This window comes from Pipistrellus hanaki (genome assembly GCF_964339955.1).
Source record: "Pipistrellus hanaki genome assembly, chromosome: 8".
In the NCBI taxonomy this organism is placed as follows: Eukaryota; Metazoa; Chordata; class Mammalia; order Chiroptera; family Vespertilionidae; genus Pipistrellus; species Pipistrellus hanaki.
In genome coordinates, this window is record NC_140510.1 from 56,947,108 (window position 1) to 56,967,563 (window position 20,456).

At 51.0% G+C, this 20,456-nt stretch overlaps 1 protein-coding gene across 9 annotated transcripts in view; it reads right to left on the bottom strand.

Annotated features, from left to right (window-relative positions):
* The window catches only part of AGAP1 (ArfGAP with GTPase domain, ankyrin repeat and PH domain 1), a 392,780-nt gene that overhangs the window by 255,502 nt on the left and 116,822 nt on the right, over positions 1–20,456 (bottom strand). For all 9 annotated transcript variants that reach the window (XM_084892387.1, XM_084892386.1, XM_084892385.1 and 6 more), the window contains exon 2: positions 972–1,030. In XM_084892387.1, the coding sequence (XP_084748513.1) occupies positions 972–1,030 (59 nt within the window). The remainder of the gene's footprint in view (positions 1–971; positions 1,031–20,456) is intronic.

Here is a 20,456-nt window from a genome sequence, read left to right on the forward strand (position 1 = left end):
ACATGCCCTTGATTGGAATCGAACCTGTGACCCTCTGGTGGGCAGCTGACACTCTAACCTCTGAACCACACCGGCCAGGGCAATATAAGAACATATATACACATATACATAGATACACATACACAACCCATACATATAAGTACATACGTAAGTGTGCACATGTATACACACATAAATATGCATACATACAAACACATATACATATAACTACACACACACACAGGTACATCCCCCCAAAGCCAGTTATTTCATAACAAAGAACATCACACTTCAGGATAAAGTCTGTCCCTTCCTTCACCCTAAGTGGAAGCCAGGAGGGGGCTCTGGCTCAAAGGTGTGGCTGCAAGAGACCCAGGTCATGTTTCATAAGCCAACTGTAAGCTTTAACAATATCATTGACAGAATGAAGTTTGTACTAAAAACAAAATTCTTCTTTTAATGTTATGCCACTACTTTATAATGTAGTAACAGCCACATTTTTAAATGATGAATTGCAAAGCCTCATGAATCGTTCTAGAAATTTTCCATGACATCCAACAAAGGATAAATAAAGCCGTGTGTGTGTGTGTGTGTGTGTGTGTGTGTGTGTGTGTGAGAGAGAGAGAGAGAGAGAGAGAGAGAGAGAGACATTAACACACAAACCAGAGCGGATGATGGAGAGAGAGAGAGAGAGAGAGAGAGAGAGAGAGAGAGAGAGAGAGACATTAACACACAAACCAGAGCGGATGATGGAGGGACCTGCCTGGGCACACAGGCCGCTCTGGTTGGCTGTCCATCTCTGCTTCACAGCACTCAGCCCCAAACCACCAGCTACACCTGGCCCTTCTAGGGACACATCCAGAGGCAAGCTCCACCCGGGGCCCCAGGGACAAGCAGGCCCAGGGATCAGGCCTGGGTGTGATCGGCACCGCCTGCCACAGAGCCCCTCCTGCGGTGAGCACAGACACCACCTAGGCCAGGGGAGCACTCACCACTTTGAGCTCCGGGACCGATCGGCTCAGCGTCCATTCCTGGCTGTTCACAAAGGCATCTGCAAAACAGGAGGTGACGGGGTGAGACACAGGACACTGAAGTGCAAGGCCGGAATGCCCCAACGCGCCAGGTTTCAGACCAGGACACCGAGGTGCAGACAGAGCGCCTGACGGCACCTCCGCCCAAGACGGTGACCAGCCCGAGTCCACACACCAGCTCCGAATCCAAGCCTGCGCTCTGCCCCCCCAAACCACAGGCCCACTCCGCCCGTGACTCCAGGGCTCTGTGGCTTCCACTCCCCTCACCTCACGGGCACCTGCCCAGCCCACAGGCCCCTCCCGTCCAGGACGTCCTGGTTGTGCGCATTCATGGGGTAGAGACGCAGGAGGCACCTGGCTGCCCAGAACGGACCCCGTAGCCAGTCAGCCAACTTTGGGCCTTTTGGTTTTTACTCCAAGTTCCTTATCTGAATCCCCAAAACCATGTTATAGAGCAGGGGTCCTCAAACTTTTTAAAGTGGGGGCCAGATCACGGTCCCTCAGAGAGTTGGAGGGCCGGACTATATGAACTACTAATCCCTACTGTAACACGTTGGCTGCGCTCACTGCCCAAAAAACCTGGCGGGCAGGATCAGACTCCCCTGGGGGCTGCATGTGGCCCGAGGGCCGTAGTTTGAAGATCCCTGTTATAGAGGATGCCGACGGATGCTAACGATGTAACATTTCATAGTGTAGGAGACTCTGCTCTGCTGAAGTCCTGTTTCTCAGGAACATACCTGAGGGTGTCAGAAAGACGAGACCCCAGCCAGCATGGGCCCTAAAAACAGCCATTAGCACTCTTAGCTCCCTCGGGATGGACTTCCCTGCCTGCCATCTCTGCCTCTCGCCCCCACACGCAATATAGATGACCCCAATGACCTGATCCCCCATGCCCCACACGAGCCATGGCACACCCACACGCTATGGGCCAGGAGCAGAGCGTGGCAGCAGCTCCGGCCCTCTCCTTCCAAAGGGGATTCGCTTTCTACGCATTTCCCACAAATTTCGAAATCTCATCACTCTGTGTTACCTCCACAAAGGAAGGGCTCACCCAATGCCTGAGTCAAGACACGCCCCTTTTCAGAGGGATGGGCGAGGCTCCAAGGAAATGGATGCGGAGGGGAAGCCAATGGCAGAGCTGTGCCGCTGGGGTCTGCGAGAAAGGCCGGGAAGCGCACTCAGAGGAAGCAAGGTGAACACAACCCATGGGGACACGGAATGGGTGGGCGGCCATGCACAGAGCTGACACCTGGCCCTGCAAAGAGGGGAGGAAGGGCGGCCGGCGTTAAGCTAAGGAGGGAAGGATGGCCGGTGGGTCAGGAGGCCAAAGCAGCTGGAGAAGATGCGAGACACCCAATGAACCTGCAACCTTAGCCGGAAGGAGTGGAGATCAGTGCTCAGTATCACATGCTAGGCTCTCGGGGAGCCACGGGCCAGGCCAGCTGGCAGGGCAGGTGGGCAGAGGTGCCCCTGCAGCTCTAAAGGCAAGATGTTGGTGAACGTGAAAATGTGGGCTGCTTCTGTCCCGGGAGGTGAACACGCGGGGGTCTGCTCACGGGTGCATAGGAAGTTGTGCACCTGGCCACCCCTCTGTGGGCCGCCAGGCACCACCCTGAAGTGCCACCGATAAGATACCACCTGCAAGTGGATGAACGTGGGTGGTGCCAGCAGGGGCCCGGCCAGCCGGTGCTTGGCAAATGGTAACCAACTAGTGAACCTCGCTGATTACACTGAAAACACTGATTGTCTGTCATGAGCTGCTCTCTCGAGAACATGGGGACGTGGTATTACAGGATCTGTGGGGTGACTCCAATGGGTTCCCCAATATGAAATTCGGGCACCAAGATGCCCCAGAAGGTGTGTAACATTGCCAACATTGGTTACGGTACATAAATGTTGAAGTATATATACTGGTCGCTATGACACACACTGACCACCAGGTGAAAGATGTTCAATGCAGAAGCTTCCCCCTAGTGGTCAGTACGCTCCCACAGCCAACTTCCCAATGCCAGCCAACCTCCTGCAGTCCCTCCCTCTGGCCGGCTGATCGGCCCAATCACCAGCCAGGCCAAGGGACCCCACCCATGCACAAATTCGTGCCCCTGGCTTCTAGTACCCATATAGTAGAATACTATGCAGCTGAGAAAAAGCTGAAAGCCTCAACACACAGAAATGTGTGTGTGTGAGAGTGCATGCACACATCATGTATAAAATACAGACGTAAGCTTGTCCAGGCTGAGAACATTTCAGCTCGGATTAAAAACTCAACAGCTGGTGACTAAGAGTTAGGGAACCAGATGGCTTAGGGACAAGGGGAGTGAAAAGACTTTCTCTTCATTGTCATGTTTTGGTACCTTTCAGATTTTATACTCTACCACGAAAAAAAAAATATTAAATAATATAGTTTTTAGTACAGACCTTAGTAATTAAACAAAGAAGGTTACTGGGAATTCAAATGAGCTCAATTCATTGATGCACCACTTTTTAAGCACACCCCACCAAAAGATGTTTACCACAACCAACAGGCCTCCCCGTTTGCTGCCATCTGCATCCACCTCGTTTACAGCCTCAGACATATGCAGAGGCCAGGGCACCCCTGCACCTGTGCCAACCCGGCTCCCGGCTGCCAAGGACCAGGGCCAGGCACCGTGCTGGGGCTGCGGATGGGAGGGCAATGGGCAAGGCAGCCTCCGGGGCGAGGGGCTGGGAGCCACCGTCCACATGTCAGCCACAGGAGCCCAGGTCCTGAGGCTGCCCCGACCTGCTGGCCCCACCCCTGGCGGCAAGGGGTCCCTCGGTGCACCCCTGCATCACAGCACAGTCCGTCTCTGAACAGACGGGACCCTCCCTAGAGGACATGCAGACTGGACCCTTGATGGAATGCGCAGTAGGCGCTGGCCCGCTGACGTCCCCAAGTCTCGCTCTATCCCCCCCCCCCCCCCCCAAAGATGCAGCTACAAAGGATTCAAAGCTGGTTTCAAATAAAAGCTCATCTTTAAACCTTTTCCCAGCCTCCCCTTCCAGGGCCACCTCTGACCCCCCGGCCCCCACCACCTCCCGATGACAAGGACAAGACTCTGGATCCCAAGGAATGCAATTTCCCACTGACACTGACAGATGAGGACAGACCCTGCCCATCTGCGGCGGCGAGCTGCGGGGCAAAGCGAGAGACAGACAACCGAAAACAAGGCCATCGCGTTGTTTATTTTCACATTAACTCCCCGGAGAAGCTGCATTTCCCATCGCAGATCCTTGCTACAGTCCAACCAGACTACAAGCTCCCTTCGGCCTCTGCTTGCTAATAACACTAATTGAGGGACTCAGCTCGAGGTCTGTTTTCCAAAATGTTTGTTATGCAGAACCGCAAATTTAACCAGGAAATGTCAGGCCATCATTAAACTGCGCACAAAACATGCACCCCAATTTGAAAGCCAGAAATGTTTCTGTTTGGAAAGCCTCCTTGGGCCAAAGAATAGAAGCACAATGTGGCCTGAGATGAGGGGAGACACACCCCAAACCCCAACTGCTTAATTAGCTCCTAGTTGCTAAGGGATGGGATCATGGATTAATCACCTAATTCCACCCGGCCGGCGTGGCTCAGTGGCTGATCGTCAATCTATGAACCAGCAGAGGTCACGGTTCAATTCCCGGTCAGGGCACAGGCCTGATCCCCAGTGTGGGGAGTTGCAGGAGGCGGCTGATCAGTGATCCTCTCTCATCATTGATGTTTCTATCTGTGTCCCCCTCTTTGTAATCAATAAAAATATGTATTTTTTTTTTTAAATCACCTAGTTCCTAGACTGTAGACGGAATGAGCCCGCCTCCCAGCAGAACTACGGACTCTCACTTCTCCTCCAAAGTTACCCACCAGAGCTGAGAGCATGGCCACGGCGGGAGCAACTTCACCGGCTCCCCTCCCGCCCCTTCCATCGGGCTCCAGTGACCACAAATACAGGCTCCAGACAAAACCCAGGAAATTACACACGAGTGTCGAAAAGAGAACCTGAAATTGCAGGTGAAAATGTAAAAACATGTTATCACGGGGACTAAGACGTTTATGTGAAACCCTACATTTCACAAGGATTTTTTTTTAAATTCTTTTTAGCAACAGAAAAGTGAAGGAGCTTTTATTTTTAGTTTACAGCACTCGTAAACCCAAAATATAAATGAGAACCACGGTGGGAAAACCAAGCCGGTCCACAGGAAATGAGACTGTGCCTCCCACAGCGGCCCGCGTCTGTGCGGGGGGAGGAAGTGCGGGTCCGTAATGAAATCAAGTCCATTTCCAGGCTGCAGGAAAGAGCTGGCGGCACCCTGCACACTGGTTCATGCAGGATACTCGGTGACTGTCAAACGCAAGGTTCAGCAGATGCCCACTGCACTGTTTTCCATGGTATGATTTAATTTCTAACTTGAAAACCCTCAACTCCTTGAAAATGGAATAAAGCACACAGCCTTGGGGTACCAGATTCACTGAAGACTTCCCCGGAACGTCAGTGGCCTCAGAGATCCACAAACAAGACAGTTTCCCACCCCCACATTCCCTGACAACCACCCAACAACCCCCTCCCCCCCATTTCATACGGCCCTCTTAGTATAGGGTGGCATGTACCAGACCACCAAGACACCCCAAATCACTGCCGCAGACTAGCCATGCCCAGGCTGAGAGCCCCAAGCATTTTTCTGGAGGCCGTGATGCAGCTTAGCATTCTTCACAACCCGAACAGCGTCTGCCCAGGTTCTTTCTCTTGTCTCCAGAGGAGCCCCCAAGGGACACGTCTCCAACAGGAGGAGCTCTGGGGATCTGCAAGCTTTTAACTTCTCAGCGGATCGGTGCTCCCTTTACCCTACACCTTCCTCCCAGAGTTCCTGAAGGCTAAGTGCTCCATAACAAACCTGGTTCCAGAATGCTCCGGGACCACCGTAGTGCCAGGTGTGTAAATAAAGGCTTAACAGATTCTTATCTGGGGTGGGAAGAGATTAACCAGGGAACTTAGAAGCACAGCCCTGGGACACAGACAAAAGTGTGGAGAAGGCCTGGGAGGGGCAGGTGCAGGGTGGAGGGAGTCAATGGGTGGGGGGAAACACAAAGGGAAATATCTGTAATACTTTCAACAATAAAGGTAAATTAAAAAAAGAGAGAGATTCCTGCCTGAGGATAAATTAAAAAAAGAGAGAGAGATTCCTGCCTGAGGATAAATTAAAAAAAAGAGAGAGAGATTCCTGCCTGAGGATAAATTAATAAAAAGAGAGATTCCTGCCTGAGGATAGGAAAGTAGAGGGTAGAGGACTGGGGAATGAGGATGGAGAGGAAGAAAATGTTCCCTTCCTCCTTCAAATACGAAGAGATGCCCCTTACAGCCTGCGGCCCAGGACTTGAAGGCTTCTGTAAAACACTGTAACACCTGAAGTGAAAGTGCAAAGATTTTGAAAGTAAAAATGTTGACGTTGGGATGTTTTAGGAAAAGGCACGCATCAGAACTCGCCAGGGAACAAATAGCCAGGTTAGATGCACAGCCATCCCCGTGAGATGGGGAAGTGGACCCCTGTTCTTCCTTCTGGACTCCGCGTGGACGCACAACAGGAAAACGTGAGCTCCACAGTGCGGCTTAGATGCGGGCTGGAGGCAACCACCTTATTTGTGAAAGTTAAGACAAAACTGAAATAAGAAAAATTCTCCTGGTCCGAATAAACACTGATGAAAACAGGAGAGAAACGTGGCTCTTCAGTCCTCACTGACCTCCCCGTCCGTCGGGTGATGGATATAATTGCATCTGACAGCATTAGCTCCATAAAGAATGGCAAACAGTCAGTAATGTTGTTTAATTCACAGTGCAATTGCTGTTGGTAATGAGATGGCTGGAGAGGAGAGGACAATGAGTGCAGAGGACAACACAGAACAAGCCATAAGGATTAACTCTTTCCCCGGGCCCGATGGAGAGGTTGGCGGGGCTGGGGCAGCATGGTCCCCAGGGCCCGGGGTCATGCTTGCTCACAGCTGGGGGCAGAAGGCCCAGAGGGCTCCGTGCCCTCACCATCACTGGCCCTTCAATCCATCTGGGAGTCACGGGGCTGGGTGGGTGCCAACGTGTCAACTTCTCCTGAAGATGCTTCATGAGGAAGGATGACAGGAAACACCGTGTTAACGTAAAAAACATCGAAACCCGTAAAGAATTTCTTTTGAGTTTATTTGAGCCAAACTGTCAACATATGCCGGGAAGCAAAACCTCAACGGATTGAGACAATGCTCGGGAGAATGGCGGGTGACATCTATATTTATACATTGCCATCAAAGGAAGGGACATAGGTGGGTGACATGAAATCCATTGGTGATAGACTAGAGAGTCGGGAGAAAGCAAAGCAGGGAAACCCCTGGGATTGGATAAAAAGTAAAATGATAGACACACACTCAGGTGGGTGCAGGAACAATTAACATGATAACAATGAGGGATTTGTGGTATCTGTCCTGGCGCCCAGGCACATTAGGTTGTGCCCCAGGGGCTCCAGAGAAAGGGAAGTTACAAGTTACCCAGACATTTCAAGTTAGTATAGACGCAAAAAGACTCATAGGCTCAGTTAAGGTAAAAGGTGACCTAGTCAGTGAAGAGACCAGCCTAGGATGTAACTGCCCACCATAAATGCTTTCAGTTAAAGTTTAATTTCAGACCATCCTTTGTGGTTCCTTTAGGTCTCTGAGTTTGCAAGACCACCATGCAGGCCCCTCCGTGCTCTCAGGCTCCAGAACTTTCTCTGCTACAGAAACCCCCTTCCCTGCAGACCTGCACCCGCGGGTGCCTGGGCGCTTCCCGCTTCTCCCAACTCAACAGGCCTGGGCAGGGCCTTCGGCTGGAACTGCCCCCGACCTACTACAGACAACAGCAACCAAAAGGAAAGAGGGTGCGCCCTGGCCGTTAGGCTTAGTGGATAGAGCATCACACCTCGGACGGAAGGCACCAGGATTCTATTCTGGTCAAGGGCAGGTACCGGTTTGCAGGCCGGATTCCCGACCCTCATAGGGAGGCAACCAATCAATGTTTCTGTCTCTCCTCCTCCCTTCCATCCTCCCTAAAGAATCAAAGGGAAAATGTCCTCAGGTGAGGATTAAGAACAACAATAAGCCGAAACCGGTTTGGCTCAGTAGATAGAGCAACTGCCTTCGGATTCAAGGGTCCCAGGTTCGATTCCAGTCAAGGGCATGTACCTGGGTTGCGGGCACATCCCCAGTGGGGGCTGTGCAGGAGGCAGCTGATCAATGTTACTTTCTCATCAATGTTTCTAACTCTATACCCCTCTCTCTTCTTCTTTGAAAGAAATCAATAAAATATATTTTTTATAAACAACAACAGCCGCCGAACCGGTTTGGCTCAATGGATAAAGCATGGGCCTACGAACTGAAAGGTCCCAGGTTCGATTTTGGTCAAGAGCATGTACCTTGGTTGCGGGCACATCCCCAGTAGGGGGTGTGCAGGAGGCAATTGATCGATGACTCTCTCTCATCGATGTTTCTAACTCTCTGTCCCTCTCTCTTCCTCCCTGTAAAAAATCAATAAAATATATTTTAAAATAAATTAATAAAAAATAAAAATAAAAACAACAACAAAAGGTGGGCTATCTCTCTATGTAGGGCGGGGCAGAGGAGGGTCCGGCTGAGAGTCAGCGGAACAATATTTCTCCACAAACAAGGCTGAGGGCGAGCCCAAGAAGCAGGCCCGATCCCACGGCCACTGCTGCTCTGTGGCTGCGCTGCAGGACGAGGATGAACTGCCCATTAGCTGTAATGCCCAGCAAACCTAATCACGGTCCCGGCGGTGGTCTGCCGGGCCAGCTCACACGCAAGGACCCAGCACTGCTCCCCAGGCGGCAGAGTGCAGAGGCCGGGGTGGATATTCAAAATCAAACTCAATAAGCGTCCCTGGTGCCCGACATCCTCCGGAGAAATCGGCGTGATCTCGGCCGCTCCATCGATCCTGCAACTGAGGGACTTGACCCATCGGGACGGTGCTCCTTTCTTTGAGCAGTTTCACATACGTGGCACTCTCTTTCTAGAAAATTCAATTTGCATCTCCACCTCCCTTGGAGTTTCCTGGATCTCATCAGCCACTGTCTCCAAGCTTGGTCAGTGCCGCAGCCAGGTGGGTGAGCCGGGCAGCGTGGGGGAGGGGCAGCAGGAGGGAGCCACGCAGGAGGCACAGGTGCCCAGAGCCAGGGGCCCGGCTCTCCCCTCCCCGCTCGGGGCCTCTGAGGATGTCCCCGCTCAGGCAACGGAGCCGTCCCCTGGCTCCACCATGCAGTCCTTGCCGACAGGGACCCTGCCGTGGTCACATCCACACAGGACCCTGGTTCTCTGTGCCAGGGGAGGGAGGAGGAAAAGGTGGGCTAACGCCAGTCACCGCCTCCTGGGGGCCCATCTCAGAAGATGATCTTTCCATCGAGGCCGTAAGCAGACTCAGGCTGCGCTGGATTCACTTTGGCTTAGAGCAGTGGCCTGTGCAAACATCCCCACCGGGAGCCCATCAGGGCACGACCCTTCCCGCCATTCCCGGGTGGACAGGGAGGCGCCATCTGCGCAGACGCTGCAGGGAGGCAGAGGTCCCAGCCCTCAGCACTGCGGAGCCAGGGTCCCTCTGGACCTGGGACTCCCCTGGGCCCTGCCCGGCCAGAGGGATGAAGCTGGGGTGGGGGGGGAGAATTTCCTAGTGAACAGCCCCTCCCCACTGCTCCGAGATCCCAGTCTCAGCCCGGGCAGAGAGGAACCGGAGTGACTTCCAAGAAGGCTCTGGCACATGGAAATAGCAGCCGGAACCCACGCCAAACCCTCAGGCCCAGGCGCGGTGTGTTTGCGCGGCTGCATTTAGAACTCTGAAAATACAACCACTTATTTGGACTGGACTGAAGGAGAAAAATCGGGAGCAAAAAAAACCCCACAACACTTCACCCAAAGGTATGGCAAGAGCAACAAAAGTCCAAAGCCAATGCACCCACCCCAAGCCGACTGGGGTCTCCCCGGAGGGGAGGGCTGCCTGCCAAGCACAGCTCCCCGCGGCAACAGGAGCAACAACCGAACCGGCCCGCTAACGTAGAGGCATGCGCCGCCCACGCTCCCAGTCTAGGGCTAAGAATAAAACGCGTTTTGCTTCCTGGTTATCACTTTTATTTTAAACTAAAACCTGTGCCAAAGTGTTTCGAATGTATAATATCCAGTGCTCCGGTTTGGGCTTTGCCTGTGACACGATGTTACCTTTGGAGCCAGGCTTGCTGGCTGACAGGGAGGGAGGGAGGCAGGGTATCTGGTGCCCTTAAAAGGCCAGGTGCTGCCTTCACCTTCTAAAACAGTGTTTCCCAAACTTCTCTCATGATGAGAATCACCTGGTGGAGTTGTTAAAATACAGATTCCTGAATCCCAACTAAAAAGTGCTAAACTAGAATTTTGGGAACATATAGGTAAAATTGTATACTTAACTAGTGCTCTAAGACAGATTTTACAATATATACAGAGCATTAAGTTAGGTATGCAATTTTACCTATATGTTCTCAAAAATTCTAGTTTAGCACTTCTTAGTTGGGATTCAGGAATCTGTGTTTTAACAACTCCACCAGGTGATTCTCATCATGAGAGAAGTTTGGGAAACACTGTTCTAAAAGGATGGGTGGGATGGGGTGGGGGCGGGGTCAAAGCCCCTTCTAGTCTAGCTCTGCAGGGCCATTTGTTTTGGCCTCTGCACGGACCCCAAGTGTGAGCCAGGGAGAGCCCTCACCTCCGAGGAAGAGGTAAGAGGAGCACCTCTGACCCATGGGTGACTGGTGAGAAGGGACTCGTGGCAACAGTGCAAACACCAGTGAGGAGCCACAGCCAACTGCGCATCCTATCTAGTAAAGAGGGGATATGCAAATTGACCGTCACGCAGCCATGCATCACAAAGATGGCAGCACACACAGCCACAAGATGGAGTCCCCCCCCCCCCCCCATTCCTTTCAGCTTCGCTAGGGTGAGGGGGGAGGAGGGAGCCAGGCACATGGTGCAGCCATTCCCACACTCAGCCCCCCAGCTGCCCAGGGCAGGCCCGAGGCTCAGGCAAGCCACTGATGGTGATTATCCAACAGCCCAGGGCCAGCTGAGGCTTGTGCTACCAGCAGTGGCAGCAACAGAGGTGTGATGAGGCATTGCCTTTCTCTGATTGCCAGGATCCCTCCCTCCAGTGCATGCATTTTCATGCACTGGGCCTCTAGTTTACTAGAATAAAACACATACAGCCATTAGATAATTTACCACCAGATAAAATTAGCCCAGGGAAAATAGAAGAAACATTTTTATAAACAGTGTCAATGCCACTAAATGTCCTTAAATGTGCAGTACATTCCAGAAAACAAAGTGTCCAGCCGACAGCTGACCTCCACCTCCCGGGCAGGGGAGGGGTGCAGAACTGAGCTCACCACGACCCACCTGCTCCGAGAGCCCAGGCTCAGCCCTGCCGGCCAAGTCTCCCCAGGCGAGATCCGACCAGGCACACCTGGTGCACACACGCACAGGCATGCCGAAGAGTCCACCGACACCCCGCTCTGAACCGGAGGAACCGCCCTCTGGGAAACGGTACAGATCCTTCATGGCAGGGCGGAGAGGGAGGCAGAGGTCTGAGGACACCTGCCAGCTGACAGCAGGGCCCTGGAGCTGGTGACTGGTGAGGCAGCCTGGGGCTTAGCGCTTAAGCTCTCTATCCACTCCACCTGTCCGCACATCTCTATCCGGCATCTCTCCAGAGGGCCAATCCATCCTACTGACCAGGGGACAGAAGCTGCTTCACGGGGCTACTGCTGGAACCAAGGCATGGACGTATGCAAAGTGCTCCCCAGGGTGCCCCGCCTCTTCTGCCTTATTGTGACACAGCAACAAACCCAGACTAAAAATAGGCACCAAGGGCCTACTCCTCAAATAGCAGCTTGGTGGCAGGAGCACCAGACTTCAGAACAGGGCCCAGGGCCTCGGTCACACCCTGCTGTGCACGCCCTCTGCCTCCCCACCCCCACCCCCAGCAGTCTGTCACCAGAGCTCATTCCCTCCCCACAAAAAAGTCTGTGACTCACTGCCAGGCCCTCTGGAGGAACGTTACCTGCATGGCTCAGAGGTGGAGCACCAACCTTTGACCCAGGAGGTTATGGTTTAATTCCTAGCCAGGGCACATGCCTGGGTTGTGGGCTCGATCCCCAGTAGGGGGCGTGCAGGAGGCAGCTGATCAATGATTTTCTCTCATCACTGATGTTTCTATCTCTTCCTCTCCCTTCCTCTCTGCAGTCAATAGAAATATATATATTTTTAAAAGAAAAGAAATACTGAATTTCATTTCAACAGCAGCAAAGCCCCCAGCGGGACCAAAAGGACTGGGGGAGCTGATGGTCCTGATGGGTACGAGCCGCCATACACACCTGCCTGATGACAACCTCACCATGAGAAAAGAACTCCAGTGCCCACTTCCACGCCTCCCAGAAACTGGACATGCTCCAACGGCAGCCTGAGCAGAGTCTGGCTCGTGGGACCTGACCTCTCTGAGAGCAGCCTGAGCTGCAGGGACTGGGGAGGCAGACGGGCCAGGAGCGTGTGCCAGGCACAGGCTGGCAAGGAGAAAGCTGACTGCGCCAATGGGACCCTCCTGGGCTCCAGGAACAACTGGAGGCTGAAGGAAAGTGCTCTCCAATATCCACCCAGGAGCCCAAACTCCAACAGGCACACCCAGGACTCTGACACAGAGAGCACAGGGCCCCACAGCTACACACCCCGACGGTCAGGCCTCGGGTCTGAGCAGAGCACAGCCTCCTGCCACACGCAGCTACCTTCCCAGAGCATGTGCTTCCCTTGGTGATGCCAGTCACTCTGCAAACATCGGCCTGCAAATGTCACAGTGAATCCCTACTTCCTGTGAGTGACAACGTGAAAAGCTGACAGACCACATAAACAAAATGGTCCAAGCACTGGGCACCAGGCATACATGACGCCATTTTATCTGCATGTTTCCTCAAACTGTAACTAACAGGCGTCAAATACATCTAAGTTTAGAGCCTCACCCCCGAATAGGTTTTGTGGATGAGAAAAGGGGTTCTGTGGGAATTCCACTCCCAACGTGATCAGATCATCAGTGCCTAACTGGGCAGGTCTCAGTGGGAGGTCCCAGATTCATAACTTCAGTAAAAGGTTGATCTTTGCCTTAAGCAAGCCCTGGCCTTGGTTTCTGTGCACCTACCCGTGTTTCCCCTCGAAAATAAGACATCCTCCGAAAATAAGACCTAGCGCATGGAAAGATAAGGCATTCCCTGAAAATAAGACCTAGCGCAACTTTGGGAAAAAAAATTAATATAAGAAAGACACTGTCTTATTTTTGGGGAAACAGGGTAGGTTAACACGGCTTTGAAACGAGCGGTACCCACCAAAGAAAGCACAAAATCTTGTTAACACCACGGAATCCAATCCCCGCCTTCCTTCCTCCCACCTCAGGTAATCTCCCCTGCTCTGCCCTTAATTCCAAACTGAAACTGTCCCTCTAGGGAGCACGGAGGAGCTTGCACCCTGGCAATGTCAACGGTTTGGTTCAAGTAAACTCATAAAGGTGCTCTACAGGTTTGGGCGTTTCTTACAGCAACAATAGTTTAACCTGGTACCTAAATGACCTTTCTAGAATCTATGTGGCCCTAGATACGCACATCACGCATCACATTTACTACAAATCGCAGCCAGGGTTTCGACGCAGGCCTGAGGATGAACTCCCCGGGGGTGGAGGGTGTTGGTGAGAGCGTGCCACCCAGGAAAGCTAGTGCTCAGATCTCCACCCGATGGAACCGGAGACTCGGCCTCGTTCTGTGTGAACCAGTATCCATCATAAGACTTGAAATAAAAAGGGAAATGCCACAAAAATCTCCTATAGAGAACACTGACTGCCCTACGAGGGCAAGTGTGTTTGATGGCAAATGCCCAGGTTCCTGTACTGGAAATAACGCTCACTCTCAGAGGCTGGGTTCCCCTTCACTGGGCATGGGGGCCCTGCGGCCAGGAGGACCTGGTGCTGCCCTGGGCCACTTCCCGGCACGAAGGAACCTTCAGTGGCTCTGGGACGGGTCTTCATCGATCAAGTGCTTGTGCCTGACATGGCAGGACAGGTGTCCCCCCTTAACCACGGTTTCGCTTCCCCAGGTTCCAGTTACCAGTGGTCAGCCATGGTCTGGATGTGTTTTGGGGGGGAAAATCAGAAGTAAAAGATTCATAGGCTTTAAACTGCCTGGTGTTCTGAGTGTCGTGATGAAATCTCATTAGGGCTCAGGAGTCATCCTTTGTGCAGCGTCCCCATGCTGTATATGCTACCATCCATCGCATCAGGGGAGAGGGAGGGGGGGGCTGGAGGAGGGAGGAAGGGAGGGAAGCCATAGTCACTCACCTTTATTACAGTATAGTGTTATAACTGTTCCATTTTATCACTAGTCAGTGTTAATCTGTGGCTGTGACTGGTTTACATATTAAACTTTATTATAAGGATGCATGCCTAGGACAAACAGTGCACAATGGTTTGGTACTCTCCGAGGCTCCAGGTATCCGTGGGGGTTGTATCCCCGTGGATCAAGGGGGAAGACCTATACAGAAGAGTCAGAGGGGCAGCCGGAGACCAGCACAGGTTCAATGCCACCATTTGTATCCTTACATACATCAGAAAACCTCAATACCCAAAGGTAACATGGAAAGTTCCAAGTAACCTCTACTCCACTCCACTGCACTGAACAAACTTGATGAATATAGCGCGTGGATGCTCCCTGCTCCGGAGGCTGCAAGCCGCCGGGGGGTGGGGGTGGGGGTGAGGGTGGGGGGCTGAGTAGCAGTCACTGCTCCAACACAGTTCCCCTTCGAAGAGTCCCCCACTGGCCTTGTGTGAAAGCTCCAGTGACAGGGAACGCCCCCAGGGAAGCGGGCAGGTGCTGCAGAGTGGGACAGCTCTGCTGGTGAGAGGTGGCGCCCACACATCCCTCTCCCTGGACACTGCACGCATCAGTGCTGAGTAGCAACTGGTCCTTCTTATGTCTGCCTCTCAAACACTGGGAGACAGGTCTTGACACTGCAGGTTTAATGCAAGGAGGTTGGTTTGCAGAACATTCCACGAACCAGATCAGGAAAGCCGATTAGGCCTCTGCTCTTCCTTGCAAGCACAATCAGATTCTCAGAAGCTTGGGATTCTTGTTCGGCAGCTACAATGAGCGGAGCGATAAGATCCGCGTATCCCGGAGCTATGACGAGCTGTGGCACGGAAGGCCCGCCTCGCTCAGCTCTGCCACGCCCCACGGAGCTGTGCCAGGCTCTCAGGCGGCAGGACTGGAGTTGCAGGAAAGCAGTTACAGATGAGCATCCCCAACTCCACCGGGGATCTCTATGGTGGTAGGGCCCTGGCTGGATACATACCCACCATCCCCCACCCCACAGCTGAAGAAGTCCTGTCTGAGTAATTCTGATCTAGTGTCCGGAGAAGGCAGGGGCTGGGGGCATTGTTCTCGGGAGTCAATTCTCAAGTGTCCGACAGTCAGCGGGAAGGCTGAAAGGAGTCCTTGCAATGACAGGCACAGAGGACGAGGGCGCACAAGACTCTCTGAGAACCCTCTTACACGAATGGACATCCACTCAGAGAAACGTGTACACGCGGGTAGGCAGAGACCGTCCTCTGAAAAAAGGGAGCGGTCCTGTGTGTGGACCTAAACAGTCACTCACTATGTCACACAAACCCTGGGCCCAAAGATCACAGGAGGAAGAGATCGGAAGCTGTGCCCCATCTCAACAGCGGGCTGTGTGCGAGCGTAACCCTCCTCTTCCTTCTCACTCCTGCCAACTGAAATGTGCCTCCTCCAACTACTGCCATGAGATAAGGACAGCCACGTGACTCCCTCCACAGGCCTCTGGCTGGCACCCCCTGGTGCCCGACGAGTAAGGAGCCTTCCCATCCTCTGACATAGGGAAGGTGTGTTTGTATGAGTCTTCACATCCATTCGTGATGTAAGTACCAAAGCCAACTACAAAAATGAAAATAACAGGAGAAAATAGAAAGCAAGGGGCCAAGACCTAGCCTTGAATTCAGACCAGCTAACTGAAGAGGCATGCACTAACATTCTTTAAGTTATAGGAGCATCTACAGTAATGTCTTAAGTGAATGAACAGGAGAAAAGAGGGCAAATGTGAATGCCTCCATCAACTGCCATAGATGAGACATAATTTCGAAGGCAGGCACCTATCAACAAGTCAACATCAATACCATGGTGGACTCCAATTTGGGCTGAACCAAACCTAGACCAAAACAGCAATGGGCAGATGACACTTAGGTGATGATGACAGATCTCCCTTCTTTATGCTAATCTGCCTACCTTAACACCAATTCTGAGCATCACCTGAGATACAACTGCAGCTGTACATGGCCCAACTCAACCACAGTCATAACCAGAACCTTCACTTGTCCATTAATTTGCTCATTGTGACAGCATTTTAAATTGATATAATTATTTCAAATCTTTATGGGGGGGGGGGGGGGGGAGCCCAAAAACTTAAAGTGAATTTCCTATAGAAAACAGAAACCTAATAAAAAAAAAATTTGTAAAACTCATTGTGGAAAACATATAACATCCTTTTTAATGCTCGATGTTGGTTTTAATCATACAGACTTGGGCAACAGACATGATTTCTGAGGAGTTAACTATAGAAATCCCAATCTCATACAGAATCTCCTCTATGCCATCTGTTAAGCTCCTATTGATCCTGTAAAACCCAAATCATTTTACCCCGCTGTGAGGTCTTCATTAACTCCTTCTTCTGCTCATGGATATCTGTTGCCTTTATTTGTGTCCCCCATGTCTTCTCATTGATCCCTCCCACAAGCATTTGTCAAAAATCTACATGCCAAGCACAATGCTCTGAACCCTGCAGTACAAGAGGGACTTCTTGCCCAAGGGGGACTGGCTATTAGAATTGGCAGACAAGATCACACTGGGACTGGTGCACCAATGGCGGTGTGCTGTGCAGAGAAACAGTCATATCTCCCGAGTGTCCCCTGAAGCTGTGATTTACTAGAACTTCCTCATGTCCCCCAACCGGTACTGACCGCTGGAGACAGGATCTGGGCCCTGCTCCCGCTGCAGAACACACCACAGACACTCAGTGTTTGTTCTCGCAACAGAAAAACAAGACCACTCAAAAACAAACAAAATAAATAAATAAAAGTAGTGCCGGTACTTTATAGTTGGCTCATATACAACCAAACGAAAGGTATTTGTTAATCGTATAGCTAGCAAACAACTGCACTGGGTCTAGGCTACACCCGGAGAACCCCTTTAGCAGATGCAATTGTAAGCATTCCTTTGGTGGCAGTATAACCTAAGTCCAGGCTGACGTGAAGAGAGATGCTAACAGGTGACGATGCTGTAACTCGGGCTCTGATTGGAGGAAATAAGCACAGCAAGACTCAGCCCCTGCCTCTGGTGTCTGCCCAGAGGCGCGTGGCTGACCTTCAGCCGCTCTGCCTGTATCCCAAGCAGGCTCTCCGTCACCAGGGGAGCACTTCAACTTTATAGCAGCAACAGCAAAACTGGGTGCCCTAAGCTGCTATCTGCAGCCATTTATAAAAAAAAAAAGCAAGTGAATTCCTAAACTAGCAAGTAAACACTTACATACTGAGTATGTAATTAATTCAAAATGTTTCGAATGAGAAGCTGAGTTACATTGTTTCTTTAAAACCTGTAACTCCTTTTCTGTAACAAGTCAAGTTTAAAAGTTAAGATGCATCCAGTTATTTCAGTAATTTGGTTCATTTAATTGCTGCTTCCTTTCCTTCTCCACTGAAGTTTTTTATTCTTTTAAACTGTATAAAATAGTCGATCATGTTACAGAAAAGGATACAAATCAAGGGAATTAGAAATTAAAGAACAAAGCCTCTCCTAAAAAAAAAAAATGCTGTCAAATATCAGTTGTAAATTAGTCATCTAAAATGCTAATAAACCCAGTCAGGGCTATCAACGAATCATTTTATTGCTGTAATCAATCCTCCCAGACAGCAACACAGCACCCTAAACACACGTGCAGCTCTGGACTGGCCTTGCCTTTGGCCGGTTCCAAGAGTGTTAGCAGGCTGCCTGGGACACAGACAGTGACACCCTACAATGTAATGAGTCACTTATCATTCCATCCTTCTTTGTATGAAATGATATCTGTGTCAACAAACAGACTGCCTGATACATGTGTGTCAGGAGACAGGAAGCTGCCCCTGACCTGACACCGGGGCTCTCATAGCTGTGTACCTCAGAGGACCAGCTGCCCTGGGTCTCTGGGCAGTGACTGTCATACACGGCGGTAGAGGGTAAGGAGAGAAAGAGCCCTAAACAGATGTGAACCAAAGGACAAGAAGGTAGGAGCTTCAAACCTTCCACCCAGATGCCCAGTTAAGAACACGGGAAAATCCCAGGTGTGTGATGTGGAGGCCTGTGTGTGACGTAAAACAAGACTCCAACCATCTTGCTTCCCTAAGCTGAAAGAGTCTAACAAAAGGAGAGCCTGCCTGAGAACAATCTTCTCTAATTTCCTTTAGACTTTAAGAAACTTCAAATTTTAATATTGTGGCCAAGATTTAAAGAAACTAGTGAAACAAGGTGTGTGTGTGTGTGTGTGTGTGTGTATGTGTGTATGTGTGTATGTATGTATATGTATATGTATATGTGTATGTGTATGTATATATATTTCACATCATGGGTCCACAATAGCTGATCTGTTATTCTGAAATCCAAAAAGGCCAAAAAAAAAAAAAAAAGTGTTTAGCAGACTCTTGGTGGCAAAACATTTATCATACTGAACGTGAACATCTCAGACTTGGCTACAAATCATCAGTGCCTGTGGCAGGGTGCTGCCGACCACACAGGCCGCGTTCTGGAGCCTGCACCATGGCACCTCGCTAAAATCCACATCCTCCGAGTCCTGCTCACCCTCCTGGCCCGGCTGTGGGCGAGGCCTTGGGCACCTGCAGCCTCCTGCCATTCCCAGAGAAGCGGGCCTGTGCCACTGTGTCAGACTGTTGCCTTAGAGATTTTTACCCTGAAGTCATAACCTCACTTAATTAGCACCTAAATTATGAAAAACTGTCATAGGAAGCCGACATATAAAATGTGGGCAAGTATATCATAAAATGAGGCCTGAAAGCTGTGGGGGAGGTACTTTTTACTTGTAAGGACACTATGATCTTATAAGTATCTTAAGAACCATGGCATTTCAGGCATGTTAGCTGAAGGCAGGTGAAAAAGGTGGCCTCTCTGTCATTACCTAGAACTTCAGGATAAAGTAAGGTCCTGCAGTTCTGTGTGTGCTGTGACCTAGTTCATTAACATTCGGCTTTGCTACACAACCCACAACCCTAGCCTCAGACCAAAGTAACTCCACCCTGAGGATTGGCCACAAGGGACAAACAAACCAAGCACTAATCCAATTATTACTATTGTTATCTTCTACTGCTCTAGAGCAGTGTTTCCCAAACTTCTGACATATGTGTACCCCTTCTATAATTTTCGTAATGCTGAGTACCCCTCGTACGCATGAGAATGTAGAATTAGGCGCAGCTAAGCAGGGTGCAGGGCATATCCCCACCAAACTCCGGTGCAATGCGTACCCCTGGGGGTACGCGTACCACACTTTGGGAAACACTGTTCTAGAGGATAACATTCCAACAGACTTCACACCTTTAGTATTTCAAACGTACTATCTATCCATTTGAACAAAAAGGAACACCCAAATGCCAGTGCTTTTACCTGGAATCAACAGATACCACAAGGGCCACCTTTATTCTACATCCTTTGTGCTTCTCCCTCGCCCTCTCCCTCAATGAGGCATGCTTGTCTGGAACCCAGGCGGTAATTACTATTTTCTACAAAGCCCGTGAGAGCAAAGATGCAAGCCTACTATTAGAGGGGGCCTAGGCTGCGTGCCTCAACTTCCACTGAAAGCAAAGGGAAGTAGCAACTTTATACAAACCAAAGTAACTAGTAGGATTTTTAAGTATTTTCAGAGCACGTGGGAAAGGATGGGGGAATGGTTGGGAGTCAAACATGGTGCCTCCTAACACAAGTTTCCCAAGGCAGGTTAAAACACAAGATGTGCAAAACAGTTCCAGGGTTATAAAGTACAGCACAGACAACACAGTCAATACTACTGTATTAACTATGGTTGGTGCCAGGTGGGTTCCAGAAGTACCCAGGGGGTCGCTTTGTAAATTATATGGATGTCTGACCACTATGTTGCACACCTGAAACTAATCCTATATAATAAAGAGCTAATATGCTAATTAGACCAGACAGTGGCTGAACGACCTTCTGGATCGACCAGTGTGTGTGTGGGGGGGGGGGGGGGGGGGGGAGCGGAGATCGATCGCCCTGCAGAGGGTGGTGGCAGCTGGGGCTGCAAGG